Source organism: Mustela putorius, unplaced genomic scaffold (genome assembly GCF_011764305.1).
Source record: "Mustela putorius furo isolate JIRA1106 unplaced genomic scaffold, ASM1176430v1.1 tig00000228_pilon_pilon_pilon, whole genome shotgun sequence".
NCBI classification, from domain to species: domain Eukaryota; kingdom Metazoa; phylum Chordata; class Mammalia; order Carnivora; family Mustelidae; genus Mustela; species Mustela putorius.
In genome coordinates this window covers 11,120,562-11,145,305 of record NW_025421322.1, presented here as the reverse complement: position 1 = coordinate 11,145,305, position 24,744 = coordinate 11,120,562, and the positions used below count along the sequence as shown (strand labels likewise).

The 24,744-nt window shown below is 36.7% G+C and overlaps 1 protein-coding gene and 1 long non-coding RNA gene across 3 annotated transcripts in view; one reads left to right on the top strand and one right to left on the bottom strand.

The window, feature by feature from the left end:
* Window positions 1–1,881: 1,881 nt before the first annotated feature.
* Window positions 1,882–9,416, bottom strand: LOC106003668. The gene is made up of 3 exons (XR_001176299.2): window positions 9,295–9,416; window positions 4,566–4,775; window positions 1,882–3,381 (listed from the first exon to the last, which is right to left on the bottom strand). It is a non-coding gene; the product is annotated as an uncharacterized LOC106003668 (long non-coding RNA).
* The window catches only part of ANGPT1 (angiopoietin 1), a 246,668-nt gene continuing 230,803 nt past the window's right edge, over window positions 8,880–24,744 (top strand). For both annotated transcript variants that reach the window (XM_004771316.3, XM_004771315.3), the window contains exon 1: window positions 8,880–9,543. In XM_004771316.3, coding sequence (XP_004771373.1) covers window positions 9,247–9,543 — 297 coding nt within the window. In that variant the 5' untranslated portion in view covers window positions 8,880–9,246. The remainder of the gene's footprint in view (window positions 9,544–24,744) is intronic.

Here is a 24,744-nt window from a genome sequence, read left to right as displayed (position 1 = left end):
GCAGAGAGGCAGATAGAGAGAGGGGGAGCAGAGAGCCTGATGTGGGGCTTGATCACAGGACCCTGAGACCATGACCTGAGCCGAAGGCAGAGGTTTAACACACTGAGCCACTCAGGCACCTCTGTTTTAGACAATTTTGTTAGTGTGATGATTGGGTCCTAAAATGAGATGGCCTGGTTAAAATGCCACTTCTGTTCAACCTGGGTCAAGTTTCTTATTTTCTAAAGCTTTAGATTGTTCATCTGTGAAATGGGTTTGATATGCTTGTTTAAATTTGATAATGTATATAAAATGATTGACATACTGTTAAATATAATTATTAACTTCTATTGATGGCTCTCATTTTCAACTATTACAACTTTCCTTTGGTGTAATTGGCTATCAGGCTCTATGCTTCTTGTTGGTTTAATAAATAGGGAAAGTATGTGAAAAATTAGGTAGATAACTAGTTCTGGGAATCCAAAAGAGCAAGTCCTTTCAAGGGATTTACAGAGGGTTTCTATATATGTAATTGTTAAAAGTTTCACCTCTGGAATCAGAAAGTCCTGGGATTGAGTTCTGATTGAAGTTTCTAAGTTTATTTCCTCTGTAAAATGATGGTAATAAAAGTTCCTGCATATTGAGTTATTGTGATTCTAACAGAACAGATAATGCAGGTACAATGATTAGCACATTCTTGGACATATCGTAGGTACTCAAATGTTAGCTATTATTAAACTGAGAGTAATTTATTCTTAACTGCTCCTTTAAATATTAACTCTCCTTTCCCACTTTTGAACTGATGTGTTTTTATGGCTCTTTGAGGGATGTCAGGAAGGAATGTAAATTCTTCAAGGGGGAATGTAACTCTTGAGGAGAAATTTGTTTACTGTTTCCCCAGCACTCATCCAAAAACAAGACGAAAAAGGAGTGAAGAGTTACTCTTCAGACACTAAATAACCTCACCATTTTTTCCCTTGCCAGACTCAAGAGAAGAGCTGTTGAAATTCCTAGTCAATCATTAGTCTCAATTTCAGGCCTTCAGTGGGGCATTTCTGTTAGAAGACAGCATTACAAGCAGGGCTGCTGCTGATCCTGCACTGTGACTTCCAGGTTGAGAGGGAGGGAAGTTCTTCATGTGTTCTCTGGCAGCATGTGTATGGGAGACTCTGTTTCAAAAGCTTTTTTTCTTTTTCTGATTTGACTGCAGAATGGGAGCAATCCAGTGCAGACTCAGCAGCTTATCACAGTCTTTTCCACAGATACGTGGACAGGAGGTATTGTTTTTCATTCATTTTGCAAAGAGAGAGTACCCTACTGTAGATAGCACTACGTTATGTTTCCCAAAGTGTGGTACACATTCCACTGAGGACATGAAATACGTAATGGGTGGTTTGTGGCCGGATAGTCTTTTTAGCATTCTGTGTTCATTGTAATATACATTAGGAAAAAGCGCCTGCGATTGTGATTGGTTTTCCTGATACTCTTACTTAAGGCAAATCCAAGATACAAAGAAAGTTTACATTTGAATTAAGGAAACTAGTAGGTAAACAACAGTACAAGGGGCATGTATGCAGTTTTGATACATACACTGAGGGTGAACATAATATAAATTCGGGAAACATTTTACAAAATATACAGGCTGTTTTATGCCTCTGGAATTAAACATGACCCATCTACATATATCATAAGAAAAAGGAATTTTAACTACAGAGAATGAAATGGTTATGACAGTCTTTCCTGATTTTTTTTAGTCATTTAATTCTGATCTTCTAGCCTTTCTTTATTTGCCACAATTCTCCCTTTTAAAGATTTGTACTAACCACAAGAGGAGGATGAAGAAGAAGTTCAATGAAAGTACAAGTTCAAAGAAAAAAAAAAGTTTTCAGATTTAATGGGTACTTCATTTAAGGTTAACATTGAAAAATACCAGTTTTTGCCCATCAACTTATGAACTAAGAGCCTGGTTAAACCATATATTTTCACAACTTTTTATACCACTGGAATTTATTTTCTAATTGAATTGCCAAATTCTTAATCTGATTAGAGCCTAAGTGGAAGCAAATTTAGTACTGGAGAAAAACTAGATAAAATAAGATTCCCTTTGCTAATGTATAAGTTGTGCCAAGCTATATATTTCTTATAAGATTAATAGTAGAGTGTTTCAGTTCTTTTTCATTTTATCAGAGGCAAACACTTGCCACTTTATTTCCTCATCCTAGGAAACAGAATAGGGTGATATATGCCACAAGTCGAGTCATAAAAGAAGCTCTTGAAAATAAGGTTATCTAGTTGAATTGGCCAGAAATGAGTCTGATAACAAGTTATAGTGATGAAGCCTTAAATGGCATCCACATTTCTCCCATGATTCCTAGGGAATAAAATTCATATCACACTACTGAGTATGACTGGTTTATATATTTGTCTGCCCTACTAGATGTCTCTGTGGAATAGTATATTCTTTCTAAATTATTTCCAACTTCTTTCATTCATTCAACAAATATTTATTGAACATGTTTTATGTGTCAGGCACTCACTATTCCAAGTGCTGAGGATGCAGTCATGAGGCAGGAAGCATTTGTCCCTGACTTCAAGGAAACCAGAACTGTTTATGTGAACTGACATTGTGAATGTCGTCACTGTTCCATATTAGTCACTTAAAAGTGATTTTTAAGAGGTTCAGAAGTAATTTTAAATAAGTGAGAGGATGAAATGATAGGGAATGGAGTTAGGTCAATATAGTCATAAAATTCAACAAAATAGGTTTAAAAGTAGGATCATTTTTGAGCACAAGGGAAGAGCTCAAATTTAGAAATAAGAATTAACATTTGAAGTACCTGATATGCTTTAGATATAGTGTTCAGTATCTTATACCCATTATTATATTTAATCTTCACAACCCCCTGTATACTGTATTATCATCCTCAGTATCATACACTGAGACTGTATTATCATCCTCGTTTTAGGGGTAAGGAAACTAATCTTAGAAGAATTAAATATCTTACTCAATGTAATTCAATTTTGTTTAATAGTATAAACAAGAAATAAGCAAAAAACAAAGAGAAAGCAATTTGCCCCCCACCTTAACTACTACTGAGCAGTTCATCTAACCTCTGATAAGCAGAGGTTGTCACAACTCTCTAATCACAAAAATAATCACAGAAAGCCCTGTATCTTCTAGTCACTGCTCAGTGGAGGTCATTTATCAGCTTTGGCTACGAGGATTAGTCACCATCCATGTGCCATTGGGTACTTGAGTCATCACATATTGATTCTCGCCATTCCTTTCCAATCATGTTCTGAGTTTCTGAGAAGATATGTAAAATACATGTTCTTCCTGAAGTTGTAAAAGCTGAGACAGAGAGAACTTTGCATTTTTCTCTCATGTAGGAATCAAGACTTCTATGGGGAAAAAGAGAAGAAAGAAGACAGTTAATAAATGCAAAGCGGTTTATATGCTTTTTCCCATAATAAAATCTCATCTCACTGGGTCTCCACTGGAAATCTTTCTCCATTCTGGTATGAGGGGAATGTTGGCATCTGTATTTTTACTTGTTACAGTTTCCAGCTGTTTGTTTTCTTCTATTACTTGGCTACTTGTAGAAGTTATCTCTGTTGTAGAATTAACAAGTAACCTCACCCTGGAAGGTATTTCTATAATGTTTCTTGAATGGTTCTTCAGCCTTCCCACTGGGTGACTAGGACTATTGGGTACTATTCCACTGCAATTTCTGGGATTTGCTTTGTAGTATATGGGTCCTGATCTCCTATGCGACTCTCCAGAAAGTGAGGTCTTGGAAACTAGGCAAGAGAACCTATAGGGGAGGGGGATACTTCTATGTCTTCAGATCTCATAATCAGGAATCAAAGTGAATGAGTTAGACAGTCAGCTGCATCACAAATATTTATCAGTTGCTCCCTATGTGCCAGAAAAAGGGGGTAAAATGATCAATAAGACAAATGCAGTCCCAGCTCTGGGGAGGCTCCAATCTAGTGTGAAAGACCAAATTGAAATAAATTACTTGTGTTCACGTTAACAGTCTAACTCAGATGTTAGCTCCATGTATGGAGCAAGAATGATTCTTCTCATTCATACTGAAGAGGTCACTTGCCCAAAAGCATGTGTTTTGCTGAAAAAAGAGGGATTTTATCTCACAGGAAACACCATTTCACTGCAGACCTCTGTACTTGCTATATCTTCCTGAGTTTCTCATAGCCACACAGCCACAAGTTTCCTTTCTCTTCTGACTCATCTCCAAACCTCTCTAGCTCATCTCTATTCCCAGATCTTCCCTTGAGTCCCTTCTCTACTTTTGTTATGTGGAACAAGGTAATTCTGTCTGAGCCCTTTCCAACTTATACATAGCTACCATTTTAAAAACTGTCTTAGATAGCAAGACATCCACCGATTACCAGAAATTTCTCTCGTCAGAAGGCAGGGGGCTATTTACTTATGTTCTTTACCTACATATATTTCTCAACCCACTGCAGTGTCTTCCTCACCCCACCCACTGCGGTGTCTCTACCTCTTTGTAGTCTTTCCAGTTCATTTGAGAGTTACCAATGGATATTTCCCATGTACTCACGAAGTGCCGTCAGTCACCAGGTGATTTCCTTCATCTTCTTGTTTTTCTGTTTTAGCGCCCTGTGGTATTTCCATCTGTTGTGGATACCTTTGATGCCTACATAGTTGAGTGAAGGGGTCTTGGCTCTGCCTCCAGGGATTACAGCCAAGTGCTTCCTTTTAGACATAGCTGCCACTACCATAGCCCTCCTGGTATTCTTGAACCCTGAAACTGCCAGAGCAGAGCCATCAAATATGATGTCTTTAGAATACAGAATGTGTTTCAAGAATATATCTAACATAATACGTGCTGAATGACATTGTGTTCAGTATACAAGGGAGGAGAATGCTTTCTCGCCCCTTTTGCCATCATTGAGGTCTGTATGAATACTAGAGGAGTACTTGATGGTGTTTTTGAGAAATAAACTATGTATATACATACATAGCAGTATGTATAACAGGCAATATAGCAAAGGACTAAACATAGAGAATTCATCCTAAGTATAACCTGAACAATCAGATTGGATGTTTGTTAGTGGATGGGAAAACCATACTGGTGCATCTTTCCTTAACATTAGCTCTGTTTTAGAAGATCATAACATGAATCCATGAAGGCCATGGTTAAGAGGAGAAGAAGATCCATCTTAGTTATAGATGCCATGTTGTTCCTGTCCCCTCAATTTAAGAAATGCTTTCTTCCTATTTCCCTGTACTGAGACATTGCTGAAGGCATTATAGCTTGGAGGGATATGAATGTGGGCCCCATATTTAGACGGATTGAGGATCAAATTCCTGCTCTGCTACGTAAGGGATCATAGATCTTGGGTAATTTACCTCTATGTGCTACAATTTTTCTCATCTGAAATAATAATACGCAATTATGGGGGTGCTGTCAATGTTAAATGAGGAAATTAATTTGTTATGGGTTAGAAAATGTTATGCATTATTATTGTAGCATGTTCTTATATCTAACCCATTCTTTAGAATAAATTTTGTTTCACCCCAATTTTAGGCAGACTCACCTGCCAAAATGCAACAGATGTGGCCAGTTATATAATGGTCAGATACTAAGTAATTGAATTAGCTCATTCACTCATTCATTTATTCTCTCATTCCTTCAACCAAAATGCATAGTAAGTGCTGGGAAATCAGTGATGAAAGAGCAGATTACTTTATGAGCTCGCAGCTAGAGGGGGAGATGGACCAAAAAAGAAATAATTAGAAAAGCAGTGTGAGAAGTACCATTATGGAGATATGAAAAGAAGGTTATTGAAACACATCAGAGAGAGTCACTTATTGGGCCTGGAGAAATTAAGAAAGCTTCACAAAGGAAGTAACAAAGACTAGCTGTTAGGAGAGATTTAGGGCCTCAGGTTCCCATATAAATGGTGTTCCCTGTCTCACTGGAAATTTCTGGATGAGGCTAATGTTTACTAGGACTATTGTAGATAAGAGATCAGACACTTAAAGCATAAACCTCCCTATTTCAGAGCTCTAGTAATGGAGGAAACACACACACACATACACACACACACACACAGATACAGAGCTTTCAAGATCAAGTTGCCTCAGTCAGTATTCAAGTGAATACAATTATTTAATTCTTTAGAATTTTTTTTTTCCCGTTTTGGAGGTGTGACAGAGGGATTTTTTTCTTTTTTAAATATAGCCTGTTTTTCAAATTCCTTCCTAAACTCTGAAGTCTCCTAAACTGCACCATTTCTGAATAGTCAGGAACAATGACCCACCATTAATGCCTTTGGTTAGGTTCAGGTCCTTGGAAGCTTACAATCTTTAGCATATCACGAGGAGCCTCAAATGCACCCAGTGTCTTCTCAACTGAAGTCCTAAAACATATGAGTTCATTGTACATGCCCCTCTGTTTTCCAGCTACTTAAAATTCATCTTAAGACATCTTTTTTTTTTTCCCAGAATGACATTAATACTTTCAGTGTCATGGTTTTTGTTTCTTTGTTTTTCTGGAAAAGAAAGAAATCAGTTTCTTTTACTGTCTCTCTGCCCCCTCTCCCTTTTTTGTACTTGCATTTCAGCTGTCCTTTCTTGGTTGTCTACTTTTCCCTCAGGAAATTGTGAATTCCTTCATTTCATTTGTTCAGATTGGAAAAGTTTATATGAACAAGCACATGTAGATTCACACATACCCACATCCCATGGAGGAACAGATTTTTAAATCTTGGTTGTTATAAAACACAGAAACACTTTAATAGAAACCTCTCTACTCACTGTTGTGTTGTGTCTTCTGCTGATTTTCAGCTATATTTAGTTTTTAACAAATCACTTAAGGTGTTGGTTTTGGACTCTCTTCTTTCCAGGAATAATTTTCAAAGCAAGCATTGTTGGAAAATGTTCTTAGACAATCTGTGCCTTGCCAGTTTACTTCATCCTTATGGGCCCTGAAAAACTCTATTGCATGGGTTACCTGCCACTCTTGTTGGTTTCTTCCGTACAGGGGAAAGATTAAATCACTTTGGTGGTATGACCTCGCTTTTTAATCAGTTGTTTTACTTCTCAGTACCATCACTTAGTCTGCTTTACAACTGTGATCAGTGCAGCTGGAGCCCTTTTGGAAGCCTTTTGGATGGCTCGGAGCTTACAAGGACAGGCTTAGAATCAGTTGGCCAGAGTTTACACATTGGCACCATCCCTAGCTAGCTATGTGGGTTGTGACCACTTTGGCATTCTGTGACTCAGTTTTCCCGTCAATAAAATGGGATTAAACATAATATCCATGTTTTGGGTTCATTAGGATAATTAAATGAGATCGTGTGCAAGTAGTATGTGCACAGACCTGGAAAGTATTAAGCCCTTAATAAATGCCATTGTTTTTATTCCTCACGAGTGACAAGTCAGACAACAGAAGGAAGCTGCAGAGGCAGTTCAAGGACTTTATTGCTATGTTTGGTATTCTTTGCTTCCATTTCTCTCAGATCAGAAATTTGTTGTTTGATATGGAAAAGACTGATTAATTTTGGAACAATTTTTTATCTCTCAAGATCACATTTTTTTCTGGAATTTGTTTTGCCCTCTTCTCTAACGTTTCCCTACACACCAATCTCTAACCTTATTGCCCTTTACCCATTGACCTGTACCCTGAGAACACAAGAGTCAACATCTGTGGTTTCTGTTTTTATATCATGACTACAGTTGAGAAGCTCCATTCCTGAAAATCCCTCCCAGTTCTTGATGAAAGCCTCTGCTCGTAATTCATGTTTTCTGCACGCACTTAGTAAAGAACTTAGCGCCATAACCTTAATTCTATAATTATCATCTATTCTTTATGTTTTGCTGATCCTTTTGTGCAAATGTTTACACTCTACATGTGGAAAATTATCTTTGGATAATTATTATTTCTTACTTAATAGAAGCAGAGATTTAGCCCATACAGCCCTTTCCTGGCCCATTGACACACCTTATGTATGTTTATTCTCAAAGAGTTTTCTGGTGCAGCCACAGGAGACGTTATGGGGAACTTCCTTACCACGGTTAAAGATAGCCATAGCAACACCAAAGAGGTCCTTGTGAAATCTAAGATTAGGATGTACCACAGGAATTAATAATTCTCTGGCCACTGTCTTAAATTGTAACCATACTGTTTTTGTAAGGAAGTTGCTCAATTTATGTACATAGAGCACACAGAGCTATATTCTGATCAGGACACAGTTTTATTTAAAATCCGTATCTCAGGAAGTACTCAGCTTATTCTGCTCAATATACACATGCTGTCTATATACCTTTGAGTGACAAGTTACGAATTTTTTTTTTTTTGCTAATTTTACCCTCCCTGAAAATTTTCTCCAACTCCTTAAAGTCTAAGTGAATACAATGAGAGAACACCATCTCTAGAAATGGTTTTTAATATCTTTTTTCCAGAGTCGAGAATGATTTTTTAAAATTAATGTTTATACAGTTTTATCCTTCACTAACAAAAATTATTTTACTGGACACCATGCCAATTTCTTTTTAGAGTTCCCCAATTAAATAGTAACTTTAAAAACATACTGCTAGTTTGCTAGGTTTTAGTAGGTCAGCATGCACAGCGAAAGTGTATTAAGGTGGACTGCTCTATTTATTGATTTGCCCTGAATCTGCTGAAGGCTGGAGGCAATTGTCTGCAGAAGGGGCGGGAGGGCCATACATGATCGAGGTCATGCGCATCTAGCCAATTTGTAAGACGATCCGATCCGCTGCTCCAAGCCTTCAGCAATCCTTAGCATAGGGGCACACTCATGCATTCCTGTCAAGTCATCTTGTGAAAGGCTGCCTGCTTCCAGCTTGGCTTGGATGTGCAACCTTAATAAAACTCACTGAGGTCTGGGAGAAAATAGCAGATCTGCTGCAGATAGGGTAGGGGAAAGGGTCTAGAATATGTACACGCAGCTGATTCAGGCAGGCTCCACGCTGGATGGTTACACAGAGAGGAAACAATAAATCTCAGCTACTATGCAATAAATATCTCAAGTTTTAACTAAGGAAACTACCATTACAATGAAATAAAAAAAAAATAACATTTTAGAGCAAAGCTAACAAATGGCTAGTTTTCTGTGATTCTTCTTCAAAAGCTTTCTTTGAGGGGGAAAAAGTCAAACAAACAAGCAGTTTTACCTAAAATAAAAACTAGTTTAAAGGTCAGAAGAAAGGAACAGGTTTTGCGAGAGGCACGGAAAGAGAGTGCTGGCAGTACAATGACAGTTTTCCTTTCCTTTGCTTTCCTCGCTGCCATTCTGACTCACATAGGGTGCAGCAACCAGCGCCGAGGTCCAGACAACGGTGGGAGAAGATATAACCGGATTCAGCATGGGCAGTGTGCCTACACTTTCATTCTTCCAGAACACGACGGGAACTGTCGTGAGAGTGCGACAGACCAGTACAACACAAACGCTCTGCAGAGAGATGCTCCACACGTGGAACCAGATTTCTCTTCCCAGAAACTTCAACATCTGGAGCATGTGATGGAAAATTATACTCAGTGGCTACAAAAAGTAAGTGATTGCTTTCAGTTTCTAATTGCAGAGCCTTTTCCGTTCTTGCATCTCTGCGAACTTTCGAGTTCCTTAGGGGGGCATTTGTGTGTTTACCTTTTGCTCCTGGGGGGCAGTGTTTGCAAATCCAAGCCTGTTCTCTCCCTGTAACTTTATGGGTGAGCCAACGTTTTCAGGCTTGTGCAAGCCTCTGAAGTTATGGTGGCAACCTATTATGTGCTAGCAATGGCACATTTTTGGTTTCCTTTTATTTGAAATTGAGCTTGATTTTTCTGTCAAAGCCCAACGTTAAAAAAAAAAAAAAAGAAAATGTCTTGAGATAGTCAGTGAAAAAAGAAAATAATGGCAGTACTAGTTTAGAATCAGATGGATTTTATACCAGGAAATTTTCTGCAGCTAGGGTGAGAAGTCATCACCAAATACATTTTTTTCTTCACCCTCTAGTAAAGTTAATATGAAATGGGAGTATATGTGAAATATGATATGTGACTGGAGAAATTGTGTATATATATATAAAAAGCAACTTAATTTTAGCAAGTAGCAGAGTAGTAAAGGACAGATTTCTGTCATATACTTTTAGCATCTTTGAGGAAAAAAAATCTGGAAGGTAAATTTTAATGTGAACTTTTTAGGAAGAAGTTGTTTGCTGGGTGTGAAAGGGGAGATTGAGCTGGTGGTCACTGTTGCTAGGTGTGCACCTGCAGATTTGAGCTGAGCACCACATGGGCTTTGCCATCTTCCTGAAATACCTCCTTTTTCAGGACATTGTAGTTACTAGCAGTGTCATGTGGGAGTCTAAGTATCCAGATGAATACTAATGTTGAGTATGCAGTTGATCCCCATTTATAAAAATCAAAATGAACACTTTATTCAGTTTTTCTCAATAAAGCATTTAAAAGTTTCTGTTGAAAATATGTCTGTTAAAATATGAGCACACTTTGTGCAGTTCCTTCTCTCTTTGCTCTCTGTTTAATTGAGTAACAGGTAAACAGCAGATAACAAGTGTCTTCAACTATGTCAGTGGAAGGGCGGCAATGTCAGTTTTTGAAAATTATTTTCTCCCACTTATCTTTGCTAAAAATTCATTTCGTGCATAAAGGTAGGAACATAGCCAGTCCACTCTCCTTTAAGTAAGTCTGTTAACAGAGCAAACCCTTGGAGAAGATAAAGAGAGGACAAATGCTTTTATGTTTTCCCCTGTGTTGTCACACTTACTTTGAGCTTTGCCTGCTGAATCATGCCAAGTAACAGTTATTCTACTTTTGTCCGCTAGGGACTGAACTAAGATCACTGATACTTTATTTGACAAATTAACTGAAACTCGGTAGAGTCAGTTTCTAAACCTGAAATTGTAGTTAATCTTTCTATTATAGACACAGGTGAAAAAGACCAATAGGGACAGAAGAATAGGAAGCAAACATAATTCTGAAGTCTTTTGATAATTATAGTTTAAATTGCAGGCATAATTATAGCAGCAGTTTTTTCTTTGGCAAAATTTATTTTTATAGTAAATAAATTAATTTGGTTGAACAGTTTTTTACTATTGTCAGTATACCATCCATACAGCTTAAATGAGAATTCAATCGTTATAAATTAGTCTGGATTCTTTGAAGGGGCTGGGGAGGGAACTTTAGTCCTAAATTGTCCTGAATGAACTGGTCTACCAAAAATGTAATATTTCGTTTACTTAAAACATATAGTCAAAATGGTGATTCAAGCATAGTAATGCATATTTTTTTATTGCTATGCAATTATTCAGCAGCAATAGGGTATGATTCTATTGGGCTTATGTCATGCACATGTTCGCATGTTGATTTATTGTATGACATAAATTTGATTTTTGTTTACATTGTTCTTGATCAATGATTATGGCATAGTTTTCAGATTATAGCCAAGCATAACTATGAAATGTTCTTTGGTTACATTGACTCTTGCTAACGTGAATCTAGCTGATTATATGCAGAAAGTGTCCCTGTTGGTATGAGTCAGAGCAGTTTGGCTTGACTATTGTCTGTTTAAATTTGCATATCTTTTGTTATTGTTAATGCGATTGGTAGGAGGATCAAGAAACCAAATAAATTCTTTCAGCAAAGAACTTGTTAAAAAGCTCTCTCAAGTTTCCCTTAATTAGAGGGTTTTTTTTTTTTTTCTTACTTTAGGTTCTAAATTTCTTGTGATGTATTTATTTTGATAATTCAAATGGAAATCTTTTTACTGTAACTATTTGGTTGCTTAGTCCTGCAAATTGTACTAATTTCTATTTTAATTCTAAATAGTTGTGTTAGCATAAAAAGCGATGCACTGCAGAATCTGAGGTTATTGGTATAAATGCAGTTAATTCATCTATTCAGCAAAATAATTAATCAAAGCATGGTGATTATTATGCAGCTCATGGCATCACTCTCAGGAAAGTTTTTGGTGCAGGATGTGTGTTATCAATGCTAGTTGCTGATAGATGATAGTTTATGTTAATCTGATACATTCCATGAAATTTGGTAAACTGGATTCTCTTACAAATATTTTTCGTAAGACACAGACTTCACTAAAAGTCACTTTACGAGACTTACACTCTTGAATCTCATTTCTCAACTTTTCTGATCTTGCAACTAAACAAAATGAGAAGTAAAATATGCAAGGGGGCAAATGATGTGTTGGCCACTGTAAGTGTTGGGACTTATTATGGCACCTGTCTCTTGATATGATAGATTTCTTTCAAGGAAATCAGCTTTGCATAGTAACCTGTCAATGAACACAAATTGTGAGTTAGGTTGATAGTATTATTCTCGCTTATCAGATGGGGAAGAAGTTTTAAATAATATGCTCAAAAATCCTTTATTGGGTAGAACACCTGGGCTATATGTCTACATTTGACTTTCTTCAATCATATAGCTCTTTTCAGAATGTTAGTTAAGTATACCAAATACCTGAGAGGGACCAGATATTAAGAAGACAATAAGTACAAATGGCTTTTGTGTCTTTGCCACCTTCTTGTGATTCCTTTCTGTCTTTCTGTAGCAGAGAGATATCTAGTGGTTGATGTTACTTTAGATCCCATGCTTCTTGAATTATTTTCTTTCTCCTGTGTAGAAGAAATTCACAGATATGTATATTTAAATACTCAGATTTAAGACATATAAATTCTAGAATTTGGGGCAATGCTTAGAAAGCCTTTTGTCTTTGGCAAATGATGTCTTTTCGTTGTTGTTGAAAGTATAAATAAATTTAGTCAAAAACATGCCTTGTAACAGACAACAAAGGTCTGTCTACTGTAAATATTTTACACTAACTAAAATTGATGAGTTGATGATTATTTGTAGAAAATGTGTTCTGAATTGCCATCCAGACTATTTTAAAGTATGAAAAAGTTTTACTGAAATACTTGGGTAAATGTTTCTATTGACAGCATTTTTTTTTTTTTTTTTACTAACAACAACCTCTACTTATATTCTTTGTTTCAGAGAATTATGATGATCTTTATAAAACTCATGTATTACAGATATTAACCCATACAAATATCCACTAGAATGTGACCTCCATGAGACCAGTGACCTTGTGTGTTTGTTTGCTGCCATATGCCCAGGGCCTTAAGCAGTGTATAGTCATAGCAGACAGACAATAAATACCTGTTGAATGAACAAATAGATGCATTGTCTACATGTTACAGTCTCTAATTTACCATGTACTATTAACAGTTCGTTTTGGATATATAATTTACCTCCCTAAATAGATTATAAGTTATCATTTAAGCAAAGTACTACATCCTGTAATTACTTTTGTCCTGATATTAATCAAAACGATGTTGCGTCTACAGTAGGTGGTTGTTAAAATTATCTAGATTGTACTTAGCCAGTGATCTAGGATCTCAAGAAGTTCTGGATTCACTCTATCTTGTCCACTTACTTATTCTTTAAGAGTCAGCTTTGTTGCCAGTTTCTCTAGGAAATATACATGCATTCCACTTCCCCTCCCAGGCTGAGCTCTCTGGTGTTATCATAATAGGCTGCATGTATTATGTTCGTACTGCACTTCCATGTTATGTGGTTGTTGTCATTTTCGTTGTTTTGAATCCTGTTTTTCTACTTACACTATGAGTCCCCTTGAGTGTAAGGAATGTTTCTTTATCCATATATACCTGAAATGTTTATTGAGCGTTTGAACAATGTCTCTGTTATCATCATCATAAAGAAAATAAAAGACATCAAGTGCTCAACTGTGTGGTACTAGAATGAAATAATGAAAATTAAGAGACCTTGTAACTGCTTTTAGATGCTAAAATTTGCTTGAATCCTTCATGCTAAGTTACTTGAGTGTCAGCTAGATGTGCCTTTGGGAGGAAAAATAATTTTGTACTTCTAGACCAGTAGGTAACAAGTTACTGCATGCAATAATGACACATATTTACATATAGTATGTGCATATGTGGATTTAAGTAACTGGAAATAATTTCCCACCAGTGCATTGTTTTGGTGGCTGGTGACCCTGCAAAATAAAGCAGAGAGGATGTTCTATGTTTTATTTTTACATATTGGGGAGAAGAGGCTTCCTGAATGTGTGAAAAGAGCAGGCAATCGATAAGTATGTTTTTAAAAACTTGTCACTGAACTTGAAGAAAATATGCATGTTTGACCATAGAATGCATGTTTGATCTATACATAGAGGTAGAAAAGAACGGCAGTTGCCAAGAAAGGTTAAAAGAGTAATTACCTTTTAAATCCAGTTGTAGAAATGTCCCTACCAAGTTCATTTGAGATTAACCCTCGGTTTTCAAGCCAAATTGGAACTCTTTAGTTAATACCTCTTATTAGCTTTTCAACGAATAGTTAGGTTTTTTTTTTTTTTTTGCTTGCTACATTTTAGAATCAAAAGATCCAAGAAGGCAGAGTAACCTTTCTGGGCCCTAGAACTTGGGCAGTTGGAGCTATAACAACCTTTTGGATTTCTCTGTAGGAAGGAGCAAGCCTCTCCCCAAACAATCTACAACTGGCAGATCTCAGGTTGTTAGGACCAGGGCAAGCAGGCCCTTTACATGGATGATTGCAGCTCTTCTTTACCCCTGACTGTGCCATTTCACATTAAGCCCTTTTTCAGTAGCACTTGTCTCACATGTAATTATTCGTTCAATGTAATCTAAACTAAGAATGTATCATTCTTTTCCTTAAAATTTTCCTACAGTTTTTCATTATGTGAGACAAAAATCCGCATTCCTTACCATGAGGCCCTAGGTGATCTGCCCCCTGCCCTGACTCCTCTCTGGATACATCATTTATCCCCTTTCCCTTATTCCAATTACTCAAATGACATTAGCCTTCTTGTTATTTCCCCACCAGACCAGCTTATTTCTGTCTCAGGGGCTTTATGTGCTGTTTAATTATCTAGGAAAATTCTTCTTCCAGAGCTTGGCGTGGATGGCTTTTTCTTTTTATTCAGGTCTTTGCTTGGAAGTCATTTTTCCAGGAAGTCTTTTTTGAGTACTGTTACCTTCCACCTTCCTGCATTCTACTAACTGACATTTTGTCATATAATACTGTATTATTTTTTTGTGGCCCTTACCACCATGTGACCTTTTATTGCTTATTGTTTGTCACATTATTTATTCTTTTTCCATCTATTGAGAATGTAAATGCCGTAAGAGGTCATTGTCTGTCTTGTTCCCTGTAGTATACCTTACTCCTGGAAGAATGCATGACACTCAGTAGAACCTCAGTAAATATTTGCAAAATATATTCTCCCAAATGTTGCACTCTATGTGGTAAAGACCTTCCTTGCCTGGCTTGTTCACTAGTTTTTATGTATTATTTTATTTGTCATTTTTGAAAGCAGATCTACTTTTCTGGGACAGTACCTGGAACATAATTGATAAGAACAGTTTTTTTTTTTTTCTTTTTTAATGAATAGAGAAATGAATGAATTGCATGAGTAGATTTGGACTATAATTAAATATACATATGAAAATTAGACTCAGCTGTATTCCATGGATTATCTATCTATGTAACAGGAGAAACCTTAATCTTCTGAGTTTCTTTTCCTATATCAAGGATCAGCAAACTCTGGCCCTTGAGCTAAGTACTGCCAGCCACCTGTGTTTGTAAATAAAGTTTTATTGAACAGAGTAACATCCATTTGTTTATGTATTGTCTGTAGCTGCTTTCTTCCTATAAAGGCAGAACTGAGGAGTTACAACAGAGATCGAATGGCCCACAGATCCTAAACTTTAACATCCAGCACTTTACAGAAAGTTTTCTGATCCCTGTTCTATATCACAGAAGTAATATGGTATTAATATTGGGACTGTTGCAAGGTAAATTGTGAGGTTTGTTGTGTGGGAAAAAGATCGCCCTCCAGGAGGTCAAGTAATCTTCGGGTTCATGCCAGTTGGCTAAGAGCCTGAGTAAGCCATTTCTTGGCTTGGTACTGGGGACATGCTGTGAGGTGACATTTTAGAGGAGTACAGGCCGGGAAATTTCATGTCTTTTCTTTCCCCTGTCCATCTCATGTGGACAGGGAAATATTCCAAAAGCAAATACATGTTGGAAAAGAAAAGTACCTGATTAACAGTACAGATCATCAGCCTCTGGGTTTACCAAGTCTGGGTGCCAGGATCCTTTGCTTTTTGTACTTGTCGCAACCTGTTGGTTGTGGCATCAGCAGGAATGTTGACAAAACACCAGTCATTCTGTTTTCATAGAGTGGTGGTTTAGCATAGCCTCTTATGTTCAATGTATTTAGAAACCTTTCCTCCTTCTATCATTTGCTTTAGAGATAAACATTACAGGTATTCTCATTTGTGGAGATGATGAGAGGGGAGGAGCAACAAGTGGGTGGTCAGCCACAATGTGCAGAGGTTTATCAGCCCCTATGCTATAATTTGCTAATTAAGGAGGTTTTGTTTTCATTTTGTCATGGCCTTGTCTCTGTGTGGAAACATTAGCATCCTTTTCCTGGGCTTTGTCTTCTTTTCTTCTTTTCTTTTTCCTTAATACCATTTGCTTAGATGCACAAATCTAATTACTTTCTGAGTCATCTTTGCCTTTTGTTCCAATATAAGATTATCGTTTGCTGTGAAGTTTGGAAGTTCCAAAACCCCTTTGGTTCTGGCCCCATGGTCTGAGGGAGGAGGGCTTCTTAGAGTTTAAGTCTCTTTACAGAGTGTACAAAAGATATGCCCCCTCCCTTATCAAAGAGATTTCTAAAGAATGAAGCACTCCATGGATTACCTTTTCTTTATATTTTGAGACTTTGTGCTTAAACAATTTTTTTTAATTCTTACACAGAAATATTAAGAGTGAGAGGTTTTCAGGCTTGTTTGGTCTCAGCTTGCTATCCAAATGATCTGATTTCTTCCTTCAAACATCTGAAAAGGTAATCTTTAACAGAGAAAGTGATGTAAAACATATAAAGCTACACATAACCCTACTGGTAGCTAATAATATAGTAAATGACATGTACATATTTGGCAGGAAATATTGGAGAATATAGAGTAAAATCAATGTAATAAGTGTTACTTCTAAATATGTGCTACATGACCACATGTTAGGGATTACAGGTCTTCATTGGCATGTAGTTCCTAAGTTTGTGTTGAACATAAAAAGAGCATGCAAATTAGTGTAAGTATCAAGCTGTATCTAAAGAAAATCAGTAACTGAAATATTAGTATAATGAAGGTAAGATGTGAATATCTTGAAACAGGTATATATACAAAGTAAGTCATCAAACTCACTGGTATCAAATAGGTAAGCTTACTGTATATTTCTGTGGAATTGTTGATTATAATTTTGAAAGATAATATATTTTAAAATTTAGTTACATGTGTAGCTTAACTCACTAGGATCGTGAAAGCTGAATGAGTTGAATCATACCAGGGTCTACCAGGGTCTAAGTACTAGACCCTAAAGATTATTAGAGGGTTTCCTTTCCCAGAGAATGAATAGATATTTTAAAACTTTAAATTATATTTCATTTCCAAACCATTAGAGATAGTCCCAAGATTTTGTAAAACATTTTAACACTGTTCTTGTCCTCACTATTAATACGTATTGACTAGATTAAAAACCAGTAGCTATTTATGAAAGCTAAAGATTTGCTGTAACCAGCAGACCTTGCATCTACCTTATCTCAAGTACACAGATAGAAGACATGAGAATTTTATCTTTATTACTAAATAAAATTTATTACTAAATTTTATCTTTATTACTAAAACTACTCTTCGTTTTTCAGTTTTACTAGGTTCTTAAATAATAACAGAGCTATAATAAGCAGTAGTTTTAGTATTTATTGAATAAATGAATTATTGAATAAGTTGAATATAACTTTAAAATGTTAATATGGTGAAAGTTTAATATATTTGAACACATGAACTGATGAAGTCTAAATATTTCTTAGCAATGAAACCCTATTTCCAAGCAAATTATTAGGTAGAAACTTAATATATAATGTAGATGCAAATGCAAGGGCTAGAGAACTAGAGAGGGGTGCTGCCAGGACCCCTGTTCCAGAGGCATTCCTCAGGGGACCCAGTATATTCAAAAGAATATAGTTTCAGAATGGTTGCAGCAAAACTTTCAAATAATCAAACATTTACTAGGTTAAGTTGTCAAAACCTATCTCCTGGCAGTTAGGAAGAATCAAAATGCTTACTAGTTTAAATATTTTTTGCAAGTTGATGTAAAAATGTCCAAATCTGCCATATATATAGTAGTTCAAGAATGTTAATGTGTAAGTTACAAAAGTACAGGTTTTTCTAGACTCTCAGAATGTAGAGGCCCACCCAAACTTAACATGACCAAAATATGTTAAGATAATAGACAGCTCTTGGACAATTAGTGGGAAATTGTGTAACTGAGACCTATTTTCTAAATTATCCAATTGCATGATAGTTTCTATTTCTTTAAATTTAGGAGTATGAATTACATTGATATTACCCAATATCTCAAGCTACCATATTCACTTAGAACAGAATTCATGGGAGGGGCAGTGGGAGAAGAAGGGAGAATCTCAAGCAGACTTCATTTTGAGAATGGAGATTGACACGGGGATCCATCTCATGACCCTGAGATCACAACCTGAACCAAAACCAGGAGTTGGATGCTTTAATTGATGCTGCCACTCAGCCATCCCAGGAAACTGGAATTTTAAGTAGGCATTTACATATTTCCAAAATTTTTAGTGACTCTTTTTCAGTCTACTTACCTTGTCTTTGTTTTTGCTTCTAGAATATGTTTCGAGGAATAGGAATGTTAGAATTGCCATTTTCTTATTCATTTGTGCTGAAATATTAATAAATTAATTTTATTAATAAGATTTTTTATTATTAATATTTTATTAATAAGATCTTTTAGTATTTTTTAAGACATTTATCCTGACTGCAAAGGTTACTTTAGTTAAGACTAGATAAAACCAAACTTGAATCCACTTTCCAAACACACCTAAGCTGCAGTGTATCACAATGTGCTGAAAGAGGACAATTACATGTAGGCAACACCTTCAATTCTATTAGTTCTGTGGAGGTTTTTTTTTTTCTTTAGGAGATGAATATTACATGGCTGTTTGATATACTGAGGGCTCCAAAGTGAAGCCTTATTTGAATTAATAATAACTCTCTTATTATGTTAGTCCTTATATATTTTTTCTGACTTCTCAATGGCCTTTTTTCTTTTCTTTTTTCTTTTTTTAAAGATTCTATTTATTTATTTATTTAACAGAGAGAGACAACAGCGAGAGAGGGAACACAAGCAAGGGGAGTGTGAGAGGGAGAAGCAGGCTTCCCGCTGAGCAGGGAGCTGGATGCAGTGCTCAGTCCCAGGACCCTGGAATCATGACTTGAGCCAAAGGCAGACGCTTCACAACTGTGCCACCCAGGTGCCCCTGGCCTGCTTTTTTGTAAAACTATTCCCCATTCTGTAGTGGGAGACTTCTGAGACTTGAATACCATAAAAGAAACATGGTGAGGCAGTCCTTAGAGCAAGAAAGACAAAAGGGCTCAAAGGAACTCATTCCTGGCCTGCCTCCCCTTTTCGTTGCTCTTCTGTCCTCTGGTATTATTTTCAGTTAAGTTCAATGTGATCCTCCTTGTATCAGTGACCATGGAGTGGAAGCACAAGACAGAGGATGGGCATAAGGGAGAGCAAATGAACAAGGTGACCAGTGGTGACTATCCTTTCATTGGGGCAGGGGACACTCTAAAGGGGTGATGGGACAATAGCAGTGTTTGGAGGACTACTCCATAAGAGATGGCAGTGAGTTCAGTCGAGGGATTTTAGCAGACCGTTGTGAGTCATGGAACTAAGCACCTGCCATTAACAAAGTAAAGGCAGCTAGTTAGCTAGTGATCAAATCAAATATGCACAAAGTACCCTGCTAGGTACTGGGAGACAGTGATGAATGCACTACAGCCCCTGTTGTTGAGTAGTCTAAACCCACTGAAATAGATAGTAAATGCATTGCTTGTGTCCACTGTTTTCTATGTCAGACAGACAGTTACTCAGGGTTGAAGTGTGCTGTATTTAAAGCCAGACTCGCTGGATTTGAATCTTGAAAAATACCACTTCCTTGCTGTGTGACCTTGGGCAATTTCCTTAACTTCTCTGTGCCTCACTTTTATTACCAGTCAGATAACGAGCTAATGATTCCTTATAGGGTGATTGCGAAGAGTCAAGATGATTCACATAAATTACTTTGTATAAGTTGTCTAACATAGTAAATGTTAAGTAAATATTAGTTATTCCTTGGGGGTAGTTCTGCATTTTAGTAAAAGTTAAATGTTGAATACTTTTACCAACTATCAGGCCATTTGAAAGCACTTTACATGTATTAATCTATCAAATACTTTCGAAAGCCATTGTGAGGTAGACAGTTTTATCATTTTCCCATATATCAAATTAGGAAGTTGAGGGACAGAGAGGGGAAGTAACTTGCCCAGGATCACTTGGTAAATAAGGGGTGGAGCCTGCATGCAGATCCAGGCAGTTTGGCTCCATGACCTATGCTCTGAACACTATGGGATTAGCTATGGCAACTTTTACTGTCTCCTCTTGTCAATCTTTTTTCAAAACTTAAGTCTGTTTTAAAATATTTTTCTGTAGTATTCTTTGCACCTAAGCCCTTAATTCTTTCATACTAAATGTGTTGGCCACTTTCTCAAGTACTATTTCAATCATTTGTCTACATCCTAATTCTAAAGCTCCATGGTTAAATTTACTGTGACATGGAGTGATGCTGCTGATTGAAGCACAATAGCCTAATTCTCTCTGCCCTCCCACAGGTCTGTTAGCAGATCAGGAATCCCATGTCTGTAGTCCTTCCTGCCTCTCTCCTTAGAAGAACCATCTCTTGAAGTTGCAGAGCTTAATTGAATCTGACTATTTATCTAAAAAGTTTTAAAACACAAAGAAAGGCTTACAGTTGCTTTACATGGGGTGAAGCCGCCTATTCTAAATATCTCCCATTCAATTTAATGACCTCCCTCTTAGATTTATCTGTGGGCACTCCTTCTTGGAAAAGCAAAAGCACATCCTGGAACTTAAAATATTATTTGCATGCACTTTCTTTTGTGGGTCATTCCAGAGAGTTGTAAAAATGAGAAGAAAGGCCTTGTTTTCTCAGGCAATTACCTCTTATCTCACTTCCTATTTTATTTATCATTGTCCCTATTACTTAAAATATTTCTGGTATTTTGATCCAATGCCAAAATACTGCTACTTGCAGAGAATTGTGATGGTTCTCCACTTTTATTCCTAATCTTGGAGGCCTAACCACTCAGATGCCTGGGCTTTGAGGGTTGTAGCTTTTATAGCCCATAATGACCAACCATATGAGATAGAAAGACTCCAGGCTACCCTAACTTCCCTTTGGCCATTCTTTTTCATGGAGTCCCAAAGAACTTTGAGAGAGGACAAAATAAGATGGGGGCAGAGGGAGGGATGATGGAAGAAAACTAGGGGACCCTCATTTCATCTGGTCCCTTGAATTCAGCTAGATACTTGTCAAATCATTCTGCACACCTGTGAATTTAACCTCAATTCTAGGCAAAAAAATGCTGCAGTTCTACAAAAAGAAACCTCATGAATCTGAGGGGATATATTGGAAGATAAACCACAAAGGAGACTCCATAAGCTCCCTATCAGAAAGTGATATATCCCAGAGTGCAAAATCCCAGAACTTTTAGATGTCTGCTTTTATGAGGGATGTCCCTGCCTGAAAGGTGCTCAGGTGGTGAAGCTAGGGAGAACTCTAGGTGGGACAGTGTGGCCTCAGATCCTCAGGGTCACAGGAAGAACAGGCGTCCCTGAATGTGGCAGAGTTCCCAAGCATTAGATCAGGGAAGCCAGCTAAAATCAGTAGGCCTAAGAGTCGGCTCTCAGCTAGGTATTGCCATAAACTGTGAACCCCTGCAGGATCTGGTGATTGCTCTCCAAGTAGGGGCCCAGCAAGGGACAGCTGCTGCGAGATCTGGCTCCTTTCCTCAGAAGGAGTGGCACAGGTGTGTTCATGATTAGGTAAACAATCCCTGAGCAGGAGCCCAATGATCAGAAAAAATAAAACCCACACACCTAACTCAGAACTGAAAAACTCCTGTGTTAAGGGAAAATGGTGTATAGAATTAGAGGGTTTTTTCACAAGTCTTTGATTTTTCAGTAAATTTTTTTTTCTTTTTAAATTTTTTTCCTTCTTATCTAGTTTATTTTATCAACTCTTTGTTTTTAAGTCTTTTAATTTTCATTTTTACATATATATTTTATAGATATATTCTTCATTTTTTGCTTCCTCTCACTGTATTCAATTTTATTTTTGTATATTTTTTATATATATATATGTTTTATATATATATATATATATATATATATATATATATAATATGTGTATATATAAGATTTGCTTTCTTTAAAATTTTGGGATTTAGTGTCTTCTAACAAATAGACCAAAATATACCCAGGACCAAGTGGATCACCCTGTTTGCCTGTAAGATTATATTCTACCCTCCGCCACACACACACTTTTTTTTTCTTTTCTTTTTATTTTTTGGTTTCTAAACTCTTTGGATTTGTCTAATATGTATTTCCTTGAGTCGTGGTTGATATTTTTTATTTTGTCTTCTTGTTCATCCATTCTTCTCTGGGAAAAAAAACTAGAAGGAAGAATTTACAACAAACAACAGAGCCAGAGGTAATACTCTCTGCCACAGAATTGATATGAACATAAGTAAAATTTCAGAGCTGGAATTTAGGAGAATTCCTGCATTATCGATTCCAGTGATTATAAAGTTACTAGCTGGGATTGAAAACATAAAGGGCACTAGAGAATCTCTTAGTGCAGAAATAAAATTTGATCACGCCAAAATTAAAAATGCTTTAACTAAGATGTGGTCTAAAATGGATACTCTAACAGGGTAAATGATGCAGAAGAGAGAGTCAGTGACATAGAAGACAAAATGATGGAAAGGAAGGAAGCTGAGGAAAAGAGAAAAATGACTAATGGACAATGTAGAGAGGCTTTGAGAAATCAGTGATACCATAAAGTAAAAACAATAGTACAATTATTGGGGTCCCAGAAGAAGAAGAAAGGGTGGGGAGAAGGTATATTTGAGCAAGTCATACCTGAGAAGTTACCTAATCTGAGGAAGGAAACAAGGATTCACGTCCAGGAGGTAGAACCCCCTTCAAAGTCAATAAACGTGGAAGAACACCCTCACGTATAATAGTGAAGCTTACAAATTTCAGAGATAAAGAGAAAATGCTGAAAGGAGTTCTAGACAAGGACTCTTTAACCTACAAGGGTAGGAACATTAGGCTGGCAGCAGACTTATCCAGAGAGACCTGGCAGGTCAGAAAGGGCTGGCATGATATATTCAGTGCACTTAATGAGGAAAGCACACAGCCAAGAGTAGTTTATAGAGCATTCTTTCATTCAGAATGGAAAGAGAAATAAAGAGCTTCCAGAACAAACAAAAACTAAAAGAATTTGTGATCACTAAACTAGCCCTGCAAAACATATTAAAGGGGATCCTGTAAACTAAGAAAGAGCCCAGAAGTAACATAGACCAGAAAGAAACGTAGACAATTTACAGAAAAGGGACTTTACGGTTAATACAATGGCACTAAATTCATATCTTTCAATAAGTACTATAAATGTAAATGGGCTAAGTACTCCAATCAAAGGACACAGGGTATCAGACTGCATAAAAAAGCAAGACCCATCCATATGCTGTCTGCAAGAGACTCACTTTAGACCCAAAGACACCTCCAGATTGCAAGTGAGGGGGTGGAGAATAATTTATCCTACTAATGGACCTCAAAAGAAAGCTGGTGTAACAATCCTTATATCAGACGAATTAGATTTTAAACCAAAGACTGCAGTAAGGGATGAAGAGGGACACTATGTCATTCTTTAAGGGTTCATCCAACAAGAAGATCTAACAATTATAAGTATCTAAAATGGGAGCAGCCAATTATATAAACTAATTAATAATGAAATTAAAGAAATGCATTGATGATAATACCATAATAGAAAAGAACTTGAACACCCCACTCACAGCAATGGACAGATCATCTAAGCAGATGATCAACAAGGAAATAAGGGTTTTGAATGACGCACTGGACCAGATAGATTTCACATATAGCTATAGAGCATTCCATCCTAAAGCAAAAGAATAGACATTCTTCTTAAGTGCACCTGAAACAGTCTCCAGAATAGATCATATACTGTTCACAATTCAGGTCTCAACAGGTACCAAAAGATTAGGTTCATTTCCTGCATGTTTTTGGACCATACTTCTTTAAAACTGGAACTCAAAACAAGAGGAAATTTGGAAAGAACTCAAATACATGAAGGCCAAAGAGTATCCTACTAAAGAATGAATGGCCTAACCAAGAAATTAAAGAATAAGAAAAAAAAATCATGGAAACAAATGAAAATGAAAACACAACAGTTCAAAATCTTTGGGATGCAGCAAAGGTGGCCCTAAGAGAGAAGTATGTAGACTTCCTTCAAAAAATTCGAAAAGTCTCAAATACACAAGCTAACCTTACATCTTAAGGAACTGGAGAAAGAACAGCAAGTAAAACCTAAACCAAGCATGAGAAGAGAAATAATAATGATATAGCAGAAATTAATGAAATAGAAACCACATGAACAGTAGAAAAGATCAATGAAATTAGAAGCTGGTTCTTTGAAAAAATAAGCCCCGAACCAGACTTATCAAAAAAGAAA